The sequence below is a fragment of the Scardinius erythrophthalmus genome (assembly GCF_964197995.2).
Source record: "Scardinius erythrophthalmus genome assembly, chromosome: 8".
NCBI classification, from domain to species: Eukaryota; Metazoa; Chordata; class Actinopteri; order Cypriniformes; family Leuciscidae; genus Scardinius; species Scardinius erythrophthalmus.
Genome location: NC_138228.1, coordinates 23,571,707 through 23,589,502, shown reverse-complemented (window position 1 = coordinate 23,589,502; position 17,796 = coordinate 23,571,707). Strand labels below are relative to the sequence as shown.

The 17,796-nt window shown below is 40.5% G+C and overlaps 1 protein-coding gene across 1 annotated transcript; it reads left to right on the top strand.

Moving 5' to 3' along the window:
• Positions 1–799: 799 nt before the first annotated feature.
• Positions 800–5,309, top strand: LOC308695071 (extracellular calcium-sensing receptor-like; the record flags this gene model as incomplete). The annotated part of the gene is made up of 6 exons (XM_081373008.1): positions 800–1,020; positions 1,347–1,638; positions 1,870–2,691; positions 2,828–3,055; positions 4,162–4,285; positions 4,396–5,309. The coding sequence occupies 6 exons, from the start codon at positions 800–802 to the stop codon at positions 5,307–5,309; spliced, it is 2,601 nt and encodes an 866-aa protein (XP_081229134.1).
• Positions 5,310–17,796: the final 12,487 nt, after the last annotated feature.

Genomic DNA, 17,796 nt, shown 5'->3' with positions numbered 1-17,796 from the left:
GCTCAGGCTGGTTAGCCCAAGCTCCAAGAAGATGTAGCAGGCTCAGGCTGGTTAGCCTAAGCTCCAGGAGATGTAGCAGACTCAGGCTGGTTAGCCCAAGCTCCAAGAGGATGTAGCAAGCTCAGGCTAGTTTGCCCAAGCTCCAATGAGGATGTAGCAAGCTCAGGCTGGTTAGCCCAAGCTCCAAGAGGATGTAGCAGGCTCAGGCTGGTTAGCCTAAGCTCCAGGAGATGTAGCAGGCTCAGGCTGGTTAGCCCAAGCTCCAGGAGAATGTAGCAGGCTCAAGCCCCGTTTGCCTAGCTCTGTTTAGCCTGGGCTAATAGGATCAGTTGGATCAGGCTCAGGTTAGCAAAGTTAGCTCAGAGCAGAGGTATAGTGTCATTTTTAAACTCATAGTAGTCCACAATCTTCTTAAAAGTTCAAGATGAAATTTCCATATAAATGACTTGTACAACTTAAAACTACAACTTAAAAGGAGTAAAATACTATGAAATCCATTTAAATGAAATCAGTCCAGAGAGAGACACTGAGCAGACCTTAGACTAGCTGCCATCTTGGAGTGACATCATCTATGTAAAGCGACCTTGAGCTATGGAAAGGCGCTATATAAATAAAACATCTTCTTTAAAGTTGTACTTTCATAACCTTGTTTAGAAAAGGAAAAGGAAATCCATGATGAGATCAGATGGTTACGTTGTGATTTCCATGGATAGCACCACCCGCTCTTTTAAAGTAACACCCCTTCAACCACAGCCTTCATCATAAATTAGTTAGCTGAGTGGGAGAAGAAGGGTAAGAGATGTGGATCACACTGTATATTTCTTTATACCTGTCATTTAACTATATCTCTGTAGCATCAATCGTCAGATCAGGTACCTGTCAGCTCCAGGGACGTTTCAAATTGAATGGAATGTACCAGGATGGAGATCTTATACTTGGAGGCCTGTTTCAGGTTCATTTTTTCACAGTGTTCCCAGATCTGAACTTCAAAACGGAACCAGAACCACCACACTGTGAAAAGTGAGTCTGGAGCCAGACTGATTGTATAACTATAAAAGAGGAGAGAGACATATTATTTAAATAAATAATTTATAAGAACAAATATGAATGTTTCTCTTGCCCTCTTTTATCACATTTAATTCGACTGCAGTAATGCTGCCTTGACAAAAAAATAAAAAATAAATAAATAAATAAACATTCTGAATTGAAACTACTGTGTATTTGAGTGTCCGTAAGTGATGTTTGAACTGATGTGTATTTGAAATGTATTAATGGTTCTATTAATTTGTATTATTATTATCTTTTAGTATCACTAAATGTCAACATTTAACATTTGTTTTTCCAAGATTTGATATGGAAAGCTTCCAGCAGGCACAGACCATGGCTTTTGCAATAAATGAGATCAATAAGAATCCCAATCTGTTGCCTAATATAACTCTTGGTTACCATCTTTATGACAATTGTGTGAGGCTAGGAATGGCATTCCGGGCTGCCATATCCCTGGCTAGTGGGACAGAGGAGTCCTTCTCCAGCCTAAACTGCACTGGCCCCCCTCCAGTGATTGGGATTGTGGGGGATCCAAGTTCAACTCCTTCCATTGCGATTTCCAACGTTCTAGGAGTGTTTCGAGTACCTATAGTAAGATGGAATGAAAAAAAGTTAAAATACACTGTCTGCATATGTTTGCACTATTAAGTTAAATTTGATGTCCCTTTCAGCCATATCAATATATTATGTTTCTTCTCATCTCATAACTTATCATCTGTTTGTGTATTTAAAAAAAGATAAAAGCACTAATCATTTTTTGCTGTTTGTCAAACAATTTTTCTGGCCCATGTCTTCTCTTCTCCCTCCACCTCCACTAATTAGGTTAGTTACTATGCCACCTGCTCTTGTTTGAGTGACAGGAAAAAGTACCCCTCTTTCTTCAGAACAATCCCCAGTGATGCTTTCCAGGTGCGCGCTATGGTTCAGATCTTGAGGCATTTTGGATGGACCTGGGTTGGTCTTGTCTACAGTGATGACGACTATGGCATCTATGCTGCTCAGTCCTTTCAGCAGGAAATGCAGGTGTTTGGACATTGTGTTGCTTTTTCTGAAATCCTGCCCCATGATAACAACCACAGAGATATTCAGCGTGTAATGGGAGTGATTCAGGCTTCTACAGCTAGAGTGGTGGTTGTTTTTTCCACGTCATCCTTTCTGTTGCCTTTGATGGATGAGGTTGTGTTGCAGAACATAACAGGAAAGCAGTGGATTGCAAGTGAAGCTTGGGCCACCTCACCTGTATACCACACTCCACATTTCCTGCCCTTCCTCAGGGGCACACTGGGTATTGCCGTTAGGCGTGGAAAAATTCAGGGGCTTCATGACTTTCTGCTACGTCTTTGTCCCAGCAATGATCAAAGAAATAATATGTTGAGGATCTTCTGGGAGAACATGTTTGGCTGCAGTTTAGAAACAGGGGATAAAGATGGAGAGCAAGTGAAAAAGGTGTGTACAGGACAGGAGGATCTGAACACCACAGACACACCATACACTGATGTTTCAGGTTTGAGGGCAGCATATAATGTCTATAAGGCAGTTTATGCCCTGGCACATGCACTACATGACCTGATGCAGTGTGATGAGGGGAGAGGACCATTCAGTGGGAACAGCTGTGCCAACATAATCAACCTGAAACCCTGGCAGGTAAGACCCACGGGTATAGAGCAGATTCCCTCCAGGCATATAGACCAGCTAAATGCGGAAAAGCAAAATATGTGCTCTACATTAATTCAAATTTCAGATAAACTCATAACACCTGTCCTGTCTACAAACTGTACAGCTGGTTCACTATCTACAGAAAGTGAACTTCACCACAGGCTTTGGGGATCATGTGTCATTTGATAAGAATGGAGATGCTCTGGCCATCTATGATGTGTTGAACTGGCAGCCGAGCTCTGATGGGTCAATAAGTATCTATAAGGTTGGTGTAGTAAATGAGGGGGCGGCAACAGGGATGGTGTTCACACTGGATGAAGAAGCAATTTACTGGAACTTTGAGACAAAAAAGGTAACAAACATTGCATGTTAATGTCATCATTTTTGCATATATTGTCACTGTCAAGCGGAAACCTCATAAACCCCCAAATTTTGTCAATTTCATATTTTTTCACAAATCGATGCTATTGGTCAGTCCCCACGTGGGTCTGTTATTTTTACAAATTATTAACCAATCTAAAGTGTTGAAAATGGCTTGAGAGCAAATCTCTTAAATCCATTGGACACTTCAACTGTCTGAGAATCCTCTTAACTCCACCTCCTTTTCACTCCGTGGCGGGAGCCTCCGCGGCATTTGGCTCCTCAAGATTGAAAGTCGCAACGATTAAGAAATACTCGTCGAGCAACATGTAAAGCAAGCCTTAATGAACTTATCTGTGTTAAACTATGATATCAGTTACTGATGTATTTTAAATATCTACTTATTACTAGGCTTATTATACATGTGCATTTAAGTTTTAAAATGTATCTAATATAATAATGTTACTTGAACTGAATTAAATGTTTTGAATACCACCATTAAATTATTGTTTTTATTATTATTTTACTGACTCGTAGTTGGCACTGTGCATGTAAAATACCCCAAGTAGCAAGGTTTTTATTTATGGGAGAAAAAAGGGCTGTCTACTGGCGCCAAGTAAGCCTATCTTTGGATAACTCTGTCTGTTTTTTAGACAATAATGAGTGAAAATAGTTGGGTTAGATACATTTGAGTAGGCCTGTTTTGTTAAAAATAAATAACTGTAATGCTTAGGTGCAGAAGGAAGCCCGTGAGCCAGGAAGGTAAATTTGCGTGCAGATTAGGCTAATTTCCGCCTATTAGACAGCCTAGCCAGTTCATCATTTTTTGTTTTGCATCACTTATAGCTCTTAAACCTTTAAAATGGAGTTTAGGAAGATGTATGTAACCACAGTCGTTAGCTTTGGTTAACTATTGAAGCCTTTTCTCTTGTCAAAAGGCTCAACGCGACCGCCGACTTTGTTTGCGTGCAGATTAATTCCCGCCTATTAGACAGCCTTGTCAGTTTATCGTTTTATTTTGGTATTGCATATATGCTTTGATATACGCTTATCATTATGTAAAAAAGATAAACACATGAATGATGATGTCTGTTTTAGCACCCACGGTCTGTGTGCAGCGAGAGCTGCCCTCCAGGAACCAGACGAGCCACAAGGAAGGGCCTTCCTGCCTGCTGTTTTGACTGCCTTCCATGCGGAGATGGAGAAATTTCTAATACATCAAGTGTTTATTCTATTGACTAGTTTACTGTTGGCAAACAGTATTTGACTTTAATTTGAAAATATCCCAGTTTTCTCCTAAATTCTTGCCTTCTCTCTTTTTTTTAATCACAGATGCTATTGAGTGCGCAATGTGTCCAGATGAGTTCTGGTCCAATACAGATAAAGATCAGTGTGTCCCTAAAGATGTAGAGTTTCTGTCCTATAAAGAACCTCTGGGCATCTCTTTGACCACTGCATCTCTCATTGGCACCTGCTTCTGCGCTCTTGTGATGGTCATCTTTGCTCTTCACCATAACACTCCCATAGTACGCGCCAACAATTCAGAGCTCAGCTTCTTGCTGCTGTTGTCACTCAAACTTTGTTTCCTATGTGTGCTTCTGTTCATTGGTCAGCCACAGCTGTGGACATGTCAGTTAAGACATGCTGTGTTTGGCATAAGCTTTGTCCTGTGCATCTCCAGCATCCTGGTCAAGACTATGGTGGTAATAGCTGTGTTCAAGTCATCTCGACCAGAGAGCAAAGGAGCGATGAAATGGTTTGGAGCAGCTCAGCAAAGATGCACAGTTCTAGTCCTAACAGCCCTCCAGGTTGTGATATGTGCAGTCTGGCTATCAACTGCCTCTCCAACACCCCATAAAAACAACCAGTATATCCGATCTAAAATAGTATATGAATGTGCTATTGGCTCAGTGGCTGGTTTCTCTCTACTGCTGGGATACATTGGACTATTGGCAGCAGTAAGTTTCCTGTTAGCCTTCCTGGCGAGAAATCTTCCAGATAATTTTAATGAAGCAAAGTTCATCACTTTCAGTATGTTGATCTTCTGTGCTGTGTGGATTGCGTTTGTTCCAGCATATGTGAGCTCACCGGGGAAATATGCAGTGGCTGTAGAGATATTTGCCATTTTAGCTTCCAGTTTTGGATTACTGGTGGCCATATTTGCCCCAAAGTGCTACATTATCCTTTTACATCCAGAGAGAAACACTAGACATGCCATAATGGGAAGAGAAACACAAATGAAATAGTTTTACATGCTGTCTGCATATCTCTGGTATATGCATTTTTGACCAATCAATACCCTGCTTGTAGACATATGTTATAAATGTTCCTAATGCATGTATTTGAAAGACTTGTAGTACATGCAGATGACTCATATACAATGCCTGTTTGCATATTTTATTGAAACATGATATAATCACAAAAGTTGTTGATTTACAAAAAAAAAGTAAAGTAACAATAAACAGGGAAAACCAATTATGCATTTATGCTTTTTCTAGTTTTTAATTGCCTGGGTATTACTGATGAAGGCCATTGTGTGTTCCATATTTTTAGTCAGCCCTATTAAATATGTATCGGATATGAATAAGGAAAAGATATGGATCTTTCGAAAACAGCACAGAAGATCAGCATCTCTCTGGTGACATATGCAGGACTTCTGGCCATTTCTGCCCAAACAATGTCCACTTCTTCCAATTGACTACATGCTCACATTTGGCCCATCCAATTAACAATGGATGTATAAAACCAATTCCCTATTCCCTATATTCCCTATTTTTTCACTTCTATGAAATCTCTTCAAATATCAAACAGGCATTATCACTGTTAAACACAGCTTCAATAAATCCAAGCAGCATATTGAAAATAAATATATTAGAAAATAAATACAAAAATATATAAGCAAATTTTATCAAATTAAATTAAACTTTAAGTTAAGGGGTTTAATTAATATTTTTTTCAAATGCTTTAAGGATTGAACTTACATTTTTAAATGCCACAAAACTTGGAGAAACCTTAACAAATCTACATTTGTATAAATAAAACTTATCCATAATTAAAATATTATTGCACAAAAATCAACATCTTTGTTTTGCATAAAAACACCAAACACCAACAATGTGATATTCAAAAGTAGTTACATCAGTTCAAAATCAATTACATTCTTTGTAATTTATGTCTCAGTTTACATATGTAACCCTGGTTTCCTGATAAGGGAACGAAAAGCTGCGTCAGTTGCTGACGCTATCGGGGCGCGTCCCGCGGAACATGTGTCTGAAGCACGTGTGAAATCACACTAATCTTATAAGCAGACGGCAGTCTGATGACGTCACATGGAGTGCCCTAGTGTATAAAATGGTGCCTGCATTACACGTCGTCAGATTTGGATTGTCTGAAGGAAGATGCGCAGACATGCCCGAAGCATGACAACATGACACAGCATCTCTTCAAAGAGAACCAGGTTACATACATCACTTGAGTCATTCCCTTTGGTAGGGAACTCAATACTGCATTAGTTGCTGACGCTATGGGGTTGTTTATACCCATCACGCCATGATGACCAATGCCTGCTCGTGTGCTGTGAAGGTCAGGCTTAATCACAGAAGGACTCGATGAGCCTCAGCCCAGAGTAAATGTGTTAGCAACCAAATAGGATGCATCCTGTGACACCACAACCTTGCTAGTGTTATTATAGGCACTAGAAAAAGAGCCCTGAAGCTTCCATGCTCAACCATTCCTGACACAGATACTCTTGTACCAGTCTGAGCCAGAGCTACAGGACAGCCCAGAGCCCCAAAGAGCAGAGCTATCAGAGGAGACTACAGACATACCCTCGGCTTAGGTTCATAGCACTACATCCAGTTGTCGAACCAGGCCACAGTTAACTGAGTCACTCGCAGCAACTCTACTAGGGCTGCAACAAACGATTATTTTGATTAATCGAATGAAAAATCTATTATTATACATACATTTTTTTTATATAAAAAAATCATTTTAATCCATTATTTTAACCCTTGTGTTATGTTGCGGGTCAATTTGACCCGTTTAGATTTTCTAGTTGTTGGAAATACTGGTTAACCTATGTTTTTTTTCTTGATATTTTGTGACTTTTTCTCATTTATCATCATGAACATGCATGCAAAGTTTCAACATGCTGGTGTTTTTTGACATATACAAACAAAATTACTGTTCCTTTCGTGATGTTCGCGGGTCAATTTGACCCGCATATTTTAACGCTCTAAGGCAACTGTACGGACCCAAAATAATAACATTTCTTGGTTATATTTTGTTATTTTATTTTTTTACTACCTTATGAAGCTAAAAAAAATTGTTTTACACACTTATTTCAATACAGAAAAATATTTTGTCAGCCACAGATGGTAAAAATTACCTATCATTTATTTTTTCAAGCTACCTGAAATAACATTAAACCTTTTTTTTTTTTCTTGATATTTTGTGACTTTTTCTCATTTATCATCATGAACATGCATGCAAAGTTTCAACATGCTGGTGTTTTTTGACATATACAAACAAAATAAATGTTCCTTTCGTGATGTTCGCAGGTCAATTTGACCCGCATATTTTAACGCTCTAAGGCAACTGTACGGAACCAAAATAATAACATTTCTTGGTTATATTTTGTTATTTTATTTTTGATCATGACGTGCATGCAAAGTTTCAACATACTGGTGTTGTTTTTTTTTTGACAAATACAAACAAAATTACTATTACGTTTGTGATGTCCATCATAGGCAGCTATTCAAAAGCAACTGTACAGACACAAAATAAAAACATTTATTTTATGTATGTCAGGGCATCAACTCCAGTTCTAAAGTGTAAGTGTATCTAAAAGTGCTCTAACCCAAACCATACACACTTGAAAAAGCTAAATCATGGTGTTCAGAATTAATTGCAAATTACAAATGAACATCTTTGACAGACACAGATAGTAAAATAAGCTCTCATTATATATTCAAGATATCTGAAATATCTTGAGACATCGACATAGACAGCAGGAAAAATTAGCTCAGATTAACTGATTAATTGTTCAGTTATGATGTTCTAAGCAAAAAAAAAAAAAAAAAAAAGTAAAAAAAATGTATATGCAAATATATATAAATATAACGTATATTCAAATTTTAAATAGTTTTAAAAAATGGTTAAAAAACATTTTCATTAAATCATATCTTCAGATATATATTTTTTGGAATATTTGACAAATGCTGATATTAAAAGTTTACAGTTTGAACCTGAATCTTTGTTGTTTTTCATAGTGTGATTTTTGAGGAATTGTATTGAATCCAATGCAGGTCAATTTGACCCGGACCATAAGGGGAGTGCACAGAATTCCAACATAACATGAGGGTTAAACGATTTTATTTCATATCCTGCCCAATGTTGTCCTCCAAACAATGTGTAATATAAATCCTAAGAAAACAAATATAGAGAATGTGTCTATGTCGCCTATGCTGTACATTAAAAGCAAAAAAGGGTTCAAATACATTTCTAAGACATTCTAAACGTAAAAACAAATGATTGCTTACTATATTAATCCAGCAACAACTAAATTTAAAATAATAATAAACAAAAAACAAAAGCACAAAATGTTAACTTGAACGAGGTATGAATAACACGATCACTTATATTACATTAATGGGCTATTCCAACAAAAGTGCCTTTACTGTTCCTGCTGTCATAGATATGATTACTTGTCTTACATGTAGAATTTTAAAACTACACTTCATTTCTAATAAAACATTTTTATAATGTATTTTAGTCAGAACTATTGCACTCCTATTCTACTGCGCTCCGTCTGTTTGACGCGCATGCGTGCACCGGCGCTCGTTCATTGAAATCATTGAAGTTTAACAAGATGTTTGTTGTCAGAATGTGCAAAATGGAAATACCTGTGGGACTCTCTAACATTTACAGATGAGGACATAACCATATAATGTAAGTTATGCGCTGAGGAAAACACGTGTTGTTGTGTCAGTGGCTTTAAATTGCACACACGTCAAGGCACGACATGGCAAGACGTGGTAAAGCTTATGCTTTAGTTTGAAGTGCTTATAAATATAAATTCTCATGTTTTGGATCATGTGGATCATTACTTGGATCATGTACCTTTCCTGCAGCAGCTCACTCTGTAGCCTCCACTGTTTTCCATGTGTTTTGTCCATACAAATGGGTTATTCACCACAGTAAATGACTGGCTGATGTTTCCGAACACAGAGTGCAGACTAATGATAATAATATAGCTGTAATTATAATGAAAATTTGATTATCGATTAGCAGCCATAAACTCTACATTATCATACCATCCCAAACACAAGCCTTAAGTGGACTTAAGACGATTACAATTCCACCAGTCTGGAAACGTGCCCGCTCTACGACCTTAAGTTTTAAAGCCCATCCAACGGGAAGCGTATATACCTATTACAACCCCAAAGAAACAATGGGAAAAATGGGAATACAAGAGAATGGGATTGTGACAAGCAGGGCGGCACCGAGAGCCGTGGGAACAGAGCAAAACCTGGGAGGATGAAGGGGCCTGCTGTCAGAGAGCCCTCGCTGCTGAGGGGGATTGTGGTGCTGACAAGGTCGTGCAGCACACATTCGCACCCCTCGCCCCAACGCCATCCAGCCTGCAGCCTCCCTCCACCCCTCCTGGAGATGAAGTCAGCGGTGGAGCAACTGCAGAGGTGCTTGGTCCGAACAGAGGGTGAATTCCCACCCCAGGAGGTAATAGCGGTGAGTGCTTCCACCTGAGGTACAGCATGGCAGCTCTTCTCCCTCCACCTCCTGTGACAGGACCGCCCTCAGCCCTTTGTCCAATGCGTCCGTCTGCAACAAAAAAGAGAAACTGAAGTCAGGAGAGTGTTATCGCAGTCCACCACACAGAGGAGCCTTTATCTTAGTGAAAGCCTGTTGACACAGCTCCGTCCACAGGATAGGGTCTGGTGCTTCTAGTGAGATCAGTCAGCGGGCTGGTGAGGTCCAAATAATTAGGCACAAACCGCCTGTAATATCCCTCCAGCCCCAGGAACTGTCTCACCTACTTTTTGGTCTTGGGTCTCGGGCAGGCTGCAATGGCTGCGGTCTTACTAATTTGGGGACGCACCTGTCTGTGACCCAAGTGGAAGCCCAGATACCGTACCTTCACAGACCAAATTGCACACTTCTTCAGGTTCGCTGTCAACCCGGCCCCCCTCAGCGATCTCAGGACAGCTCGCAGATGTTTCATATGCCACTGCACAGAACCTGACTGAGCCATCAGTGTCTGTTACTAAAACTATCGGGCTCGCCCAATTACTGTGGGACTCTTCTATTACTCCCATTTCTAGCATTGCTTTAAATTCTTCCTGAAACAATTTTTTTTTATGTTCAGGTAATTTATACTGCCGACTGCGCACTACGACGCCGGGCTCAATCTCAATATGGTGCTAAAAAAGGTTAGATCGACCAGGCAGGGGCGAGAACACAACTGTAAATACATCTTGCAAGGTGCGAGGGTGAGAGGTGATCTTCACCTGGGACTAGGGTTTGAAATTAACAATGTGTAACGCTGTCAAATCACTAGCCAATTTGGCGTGTTACTATGTTTACTCAATTTGCATGGGAAGTTTGTGTAAGCCAAATCTGTACGGATTTAGAGCAAATACTCAACTCGTGAGTCATTGTGATCTATTAAATACAGCATATGGCGCAGAATCTGCACATTTCTGGCTTACTTGAACATGCACGTCACTAAGCAACAAATAATGGCGCGCTTGTTCACTTGCATTGAAGCAATAGCGTAGATTAAAAAGCATTTGGTTAACAGAAAAGACATTGCTATTTTCCAACATCCTACATGTTCTTTGTACTGTATTGATCTGTCAACCTAAAACACATTTTTGGTATAAAAGATGAGAATGATTGAGGAAGGGATGAGATTGCTGGATGACAGGATTTTGTTTGAATAAGAATTTTTTTTATTTTTTTTTTTTTTATATAATTAAATCCATTGAATCAACATAAAAGTTATTCTTCATATTGAAACTGTTGGAAATACACAACAAATTTGATCTACAAATGACAGCCTCTGAACTTGCTCATACTAATCTTATATACAGGCACTGGACTAAAAATACATTCAGTCAGCCATCGCTTCGCGCCCACTGCGTCATGTCCCGCCGAAACAGGCATGGCTAAGGCCTATAAATAGGCTGATATAATCTGATCTTTTTCAAGACGCCCCTTTCCTGCAGATCTCGCGCTCGCTGACGGCGGCTGCCCTCACTGCGAGCTTACTGCCTATGGTGACTCTGAGGACTCACCTGGCATCCTTCTCTGAGACCTCCGCCCGCCGCGGTACCGCGCCGTATAAAGCGCCGTGCTCAACGGGTCCCGGAACCTCCCCCAACCCGCAAAGCTCGCCGGTTCGCCCGCCTGCTTCACCCGCTTCGCTAGAGTCTCTTCCTGATGAACAGCGGCCGCCGTCTGCCGCCGCTTCCGTCGTGGATATCGACCAAGAAGCCGCGTCTGTGGGGGATGATACCTGCTCTCCCTCTGTTCGAGCCGCGCAAACTGCGCCGTTCACAGGGGAGGTCAGGAGCGGACGTCACGGGGCTAGTTTTCTTTACGTTACAAGAAAGCTACCCCGCCCTTGCGCCCCATTCACGCGTCACTCACTGGCGAAAGGAGAAAAGAGTGTTTTTAGTCCCGTCGAGGCCGGACTAACCTCCATTTCTCACACATTTCTCAGTCCCCTCTTAAGTTCAGGCGACTGGAAATGTCAATATTGCAGTAAACGAGCCTGTTATAATACATGCACGCCTGCAAACAAACGCCGTCACAAGACATGTTGACGCTCTCTTATATGCTCGCGCTAACTCTTCCCGCTCTCTCTCCCTTTGCTCGTGCCGCGCAAACTGCGCCGTTCGCAAGGGATGTCAGAAACGGACGGTCACTGGGCTAGTTTTCTTTACGTTACAAGAAAGCTAACCCCGCCCTCGCCATTTGCGTGCGCCGCCGGCGAAAGGAGGAAAGACTGTTTTTAGTCCCGCCGAGGCCGGACCAACCTCCATTTCTCACACATTTCTCAGTTCCCTCTGAAGTTCAGGCGACTGGAAATGTCAATATTGCAGTAAACGAGCCTGTTATAATACATGCACGCCTGCAAACAAACGCCGTCACAAGACATGTTGACGCTCTCTTATATGCTCGCGCTAACTAAAAGCTTATGTGTTTCCCCCTTGTGGCTCAGTGGCGGAATCTTAGGCTTTCGCGCCAGAGACCAGTGTTCAAATCCCGGGTCTGCCGGCAGATAAAATTATGCCGTCAAAGTTTCCGCTCTGTCAGTCCCCTTAAAAAGGCGACTGCAGATGTGTATTTTGCAGCCAACGAGCGCGTTGTACAACCCGCTCGCCTGCACCCAAACAAAGGTCTCAAAGTCTTCCTAGCCCGCCTAGGAAAGCGACGGTGTTCAAGTCCCGCTGCGGCCAGACTTCCACCAAAACTTCCCGCTCGTTCAGTTCCAGAAAATGCGACTGTTCCAGTGTATTTAGCAGAAAACAAGCCGGTACTACAGCCCGTCTTTACGGCGACCCTGATAAATCTCATAAGAGTGTATTTTCTGGTATTCCGGCCACGGCCGATGGTGTTATGAGTGTAGTAAAAATGCCCACAGCCCAGTGCTCATTCCTACACACAAGCACAGCCCGCCACACAGGGCTCGCACACATAAAATCGATTCATGTCAATTGTGCATTAAACGTAGTGAATGTGCCCATGACCCAGTGCCCACAAACACTACACACTGCATGTCTCACGGTTTCTGTAAAAACAAAACCAACGCACATACAGTCAGCTCAAGCAGACAGTGTTTTTCAGTGTAGTAAATGTGCCCGCTGTCCCGCATCATTCTTTCCAACGTGTGTGCAACATTATCAATGTCAGTGTGGACGTCTGTATTTTTCTTTCACTTTTATATTAGCGTTTTAAAAGCACCCGCTCGTGTCACATGTCGATTAACCGGTGGGAAAATATCCTCAGACACATACCTAATAAATGTATATTTAAATACAATATTGGCCTACCTGGTAAAAAGTTTTATATACTATTTTGATGTCCTTTTGGACACAAGAGGGCAGTATAGCCCTATGTTTGCTTTTTTGTTTAACCAAATAGCACTAAATAGCCTGTTTTTAACTTTTTCATTCTTCTTGAATTGCAAAAACAGAATAAAATGGGTTTAGTTGTGATATTTGTATACTTTTATATAGAAATAAATGGTATATAATTACATTTTTAGAAAATTTGAGGCTTTTAGTGTTTCCTTTTTGGACATTAATTTAATCCCTCGCCATAGCAAAACCGTTTGAGATATTTATTATCCGTTCACAATTTAGCATATTTAATGTATTTTCATAATGTTGAAAAAGTTTGGTGGGAATAAAATAAATAGTTTAAGAGGAGTGGCTAAAAATTCAGAGGCTGATTTTGCAAAAAAATCCACATTCAGACCAAAATATCTGACTTCCTGATGGCTGGAGCTAATGAATGTAAATTAGAAAGTTGTCCGGCTTGATGAGAAAAATATACAAACAATTTTTTTTTTATTATTGTATTTAAAACTAACCCCCCCACTTTTGTCAATAGCATGTTGAAAGTGACACACTTCCTGCTGCCAGTTGGTGGCGCTATAACTTTGACTCACAATAGTTAAAACCATCTGATCGGCCTCTTACCACGAACACACTGCTGAAGTTTCATCAAGATCAGTTAATGTATGCAGAAGTTATTCCACTTTGTGTTTCTCTTTTCTCGCCATAAATTCGATTCCTCGCCACGGCCAAACCGTTCGAGATATCAAAAATCCGTCCGCAATTTAGCATCCTCAAAGTCTTGACTACATGCACACTGAGTTTGGAGGGGACACAGTGAATTTTCTAGGAGGAGTATTTCACATTCCACAGCAAGCGTTTTCCAAACAACCCATAATAGCCGACTTCATGTTGTGCTAGCGTAAAACTTGTCCAGGGGAAAGTTGTTCGGCACGATGAGCTCTATATGTGTACCGAGTTTCATATTAATTCATGCAAGCGTGTTTGATATATGGACCAAGTTTTAGAACCCCGTTCAAGGGGGCGCTGTTGAGCCCCCCAGCCACACCCGGGTACCAGCTTCAGCCCGGCCCTCATGGCCGTTGGTTCTGACCTGTGTGCAAAGTTTCAAGAGTTTTCAAGCACGTTAAGGGCCCCAAAAGCCCCTGAAACCTTGAAAAACAAGATTTAAACTCAAAAGACCTCCCCCACACACACACACACACAGAGACGCAGGGTCAGAGAGAGAGAGAGGGAGAAAATCCACATTCTAATCAAAATATCTGACTTCCTAATGGTCGGAGGTAATGAATGTAAATTAGAAAGTTGTCCGGCTCGATGAGAACAATATACATACCAAGTTTTAAGACTCTATGTAAAACTAAGCCCCCATTTTTGACTAAAGGTGGCGCTACTGAGCCCCTCACCACGCCCGTTTCTGAAACTTTGCACATGTCTACTGGCTAATAAATGTGATGTGTCTGTCGAGTTTCATCCAATTTCAAGCATCTTAAAAGTCTCAAAAGCATCCAAAAAGAAAATTAAAGTTTGATGTGTTGCCACGGCAACAGTATCTAAGATATCAATAATCCTTTCACAGGTCTACATCTGCCGTGTGTCTACATTATACATATAAAGTTTGAAGCAAATCGTGTAAAAATAAGAGGGTGATTTCAAAGCATTTTGAAAGTGACACACTTCCTGCTGCCAGTTGGTGGCGCTATAACTTTGACTCACAATTGTCACATCCATGTGATCAGCCTTTTACCACGAACACACTGCTGACGTTTTATCAAGATCAGTCAATGTATGCAGAAGTTATAACACCCTTCCTGTTTCTCTTTTCTCGCCATAAATTCATTTCCTCGCCACGGCCAAACCGTTCGAGATATCAAAAATCCGTCCGCAATTTAGCATCCTCAATGTCTTGACTTCAACCCATAATAGCCGACAACCCATAATAGCCGACTTCCTGTTGGGCTGGCGTAAAACTTAGAGCACGAAAGTTGTTCGGCCCGATGAGATCCATATGTGTACCGAGTTTCATATTATTACATGCAAGCCTGTCTGATTTATGGACAAGTGTTCGGATCCCGTTCCAGGGGGCGCTGTCGAGCCCCCCTGCCACGCCCGGGTACCAGCTTCAGCCCGGCCCTGATGGCCGCGGGTTCTGACCCGTGTGCAAAGTTTCAAGAGTTTTCGAGCATGTTAAGGGCCCCAAAAGTGCCAGAGAAGTAGAAAAAAATAATAATAATAATAATAATTATAACAAATAATCCTACCGAAAACAATAGGGCCTTCGCCCTTTCAGGGCTTAGGCCCTAATAATAATAAATAATCCTACCGAAAACAATAGGGCCTTCGCCCTTTCAGGGCTTGGGCCCTAATTAAAACTGCAAGCAGCGATGAAACAGGGTACCCCCAGGATCCTCCAACTTAAATTCAAGGCTTTTTAAGACCTTTTTAATACCATTTCAAATGAAATTCAATGCCAACTTCGTACCAATTCCGACAGAAGTATGAGGGGAAAATGTCAAATCCGTATACATTTTAAACCCTAAAAAATAATTATGTACAAGTAGACTACTTGAATTAAATAATACATTTTATGTAAATTATCAGTCATATAAAATACATACGCAACAGCGTTGTAGCGCGCACGTGTGTAGGCCAATGTTAATTTTGGCAGCCATTTTTGATTTAGTCTTACTCTTCATCTTCAGACGAAAATGCTTATCGGTCTTAGTCACATTTGAGTCATTCTGCCTTTCATAGTTTTAGTTGACGAAATGTGTTTGCATTTTTTGTCAACTTTTAGTCATTACTTTTAGTCAAACTGCAGTTACTTTAATTTTGGTAGCTATTTTATATGTAGTCTTTAGACAGAAAATGCCATAATTATTCTCTCTAGGCCAATTCGATTAGGCTTATGAGAAATTAAAATTAAGCTTACAGGCTGTATTGACATTGCACTCTTTAGCAGTAGCACTTGTGCAATTCTACATATCCCTTTTCCTTAGTTCTCCAATTTTTTTAGAGTGCCGTACCCCCTCTCTTCCACGACTGCAGTCACATCTTTCCATTAAGGGACAATATTTGCCCCATTTAATCGATTTTTCCATTTCATTTTTCACCTTTATACCTCTAAAAAATAAATAATGCTTTAAATAAAACAATGTTCAATAAATATCCAATGTTAAAAAACGTTTAATATTAATAAAATATGATATTAAAATCGCCAGTAGGTGGCGGTAACTTATTGTCTTTGTCAAAGCCACAGATTTTGTTGCAAAATAGAGCAATAAGCCTGACAATACTGTTTAAAATGTAGTACATCACTTAATGTTACCCCTTTTTTTTTTTTTTTTTTTTTTTTACTGTTGTATAAAATCAATGTCACATTTGAAATTGTGTGGATAGTCGGGAAACATTGCATTCTTGCTCGCATAATGATCAACATTAAAAACACAGCCTGCATTTTGATCGCAGATTTAGTCGCACAATCAGCGCAAGCGGCTCATGACAGATCTTCTCAAACGAAGATCGCTGAACTCCAGCTTGTCTGTGTTTTCAGATCATCCGCGCTTCTTCAACAATGTAGAGAGAGCGCGCGTGGATGGCTGTGGCCAGATACTACTGAAAAGACCGGGTAGAAAACATGTTCTTTTAACAGAAAAGCTCTGATTAGTAACCATAGTAACGGGTGTGCACGCTTTCGCGCATTCTTCTATGACGTGAAGCGCGAGGTGCACTCAACGTTACGCGACTAATTTTTAATTAGTCTACAACAGTTAATTTTGTTACGGTATGAATTTAATCATAGAAAAGGCAAAAAAAAATGAAGACCTTTGTAACGAAATCCAAGACTTTGTATACCAAATTCAAGGCTTTTAAGGCCTTAATTTAAGATTATCAAATTTAAGACTTTTTCAATGCTTTTAAGACCCCGCGGGTACCCTGTGAAAGGGCCCTCGCACCCGTGCCATCGTCACTCGGTGGCTTTAGGAAGACAGAGCATGGTTGGGCAATGTGCATTTAAGGAGGTATATATAGTAGTTGCTAGCATGTTTAGTATGTTTCTAGCATGCTTAGTACACAATAGTTATGTGGTTAGTTCTGCATTACTGTGTTAACCATGTCAGTTTTTGTTGCCAGTAGGTGGGGCTATGTCTATATCTGAATATCGCTATGTAGATGTGTTCAGTGCAGGACTTTTATCAAACATGTGAAGTTTGGGGCAGATTGGACATTGTATGCTGGAGTTACAACAACTTACTTTTGCATTTCTAGCATGCTTTAGAACTTAGCTATGTGTTGCTAGCATGTTTCTTGCATGTTACATATTAAGTTTGGGGCAGATTGGACATTCCATGCCTGTGTTACAGCAAATTCCTATTTAATTGCAGCAATATCATGCCTTAGCACTTAGCTAAGTGTTTGCTAGCATGTTTTAGCATGTTTCTAGTATGTTGTTAGCATGTTTAGCACTTGCTGGCACTTTTCTATATGTTATCAGGAGTCTACAACAGTGTTAAACATGTCACTTCCTGTTGCCAGCAGGTGGCGCTATGACTGTAACTGAATATTAGCATGGTCATGTATTCAGGACAGAACGCTTATCAAAAGTGTGAAGTTTGGCGCAGATTGAACA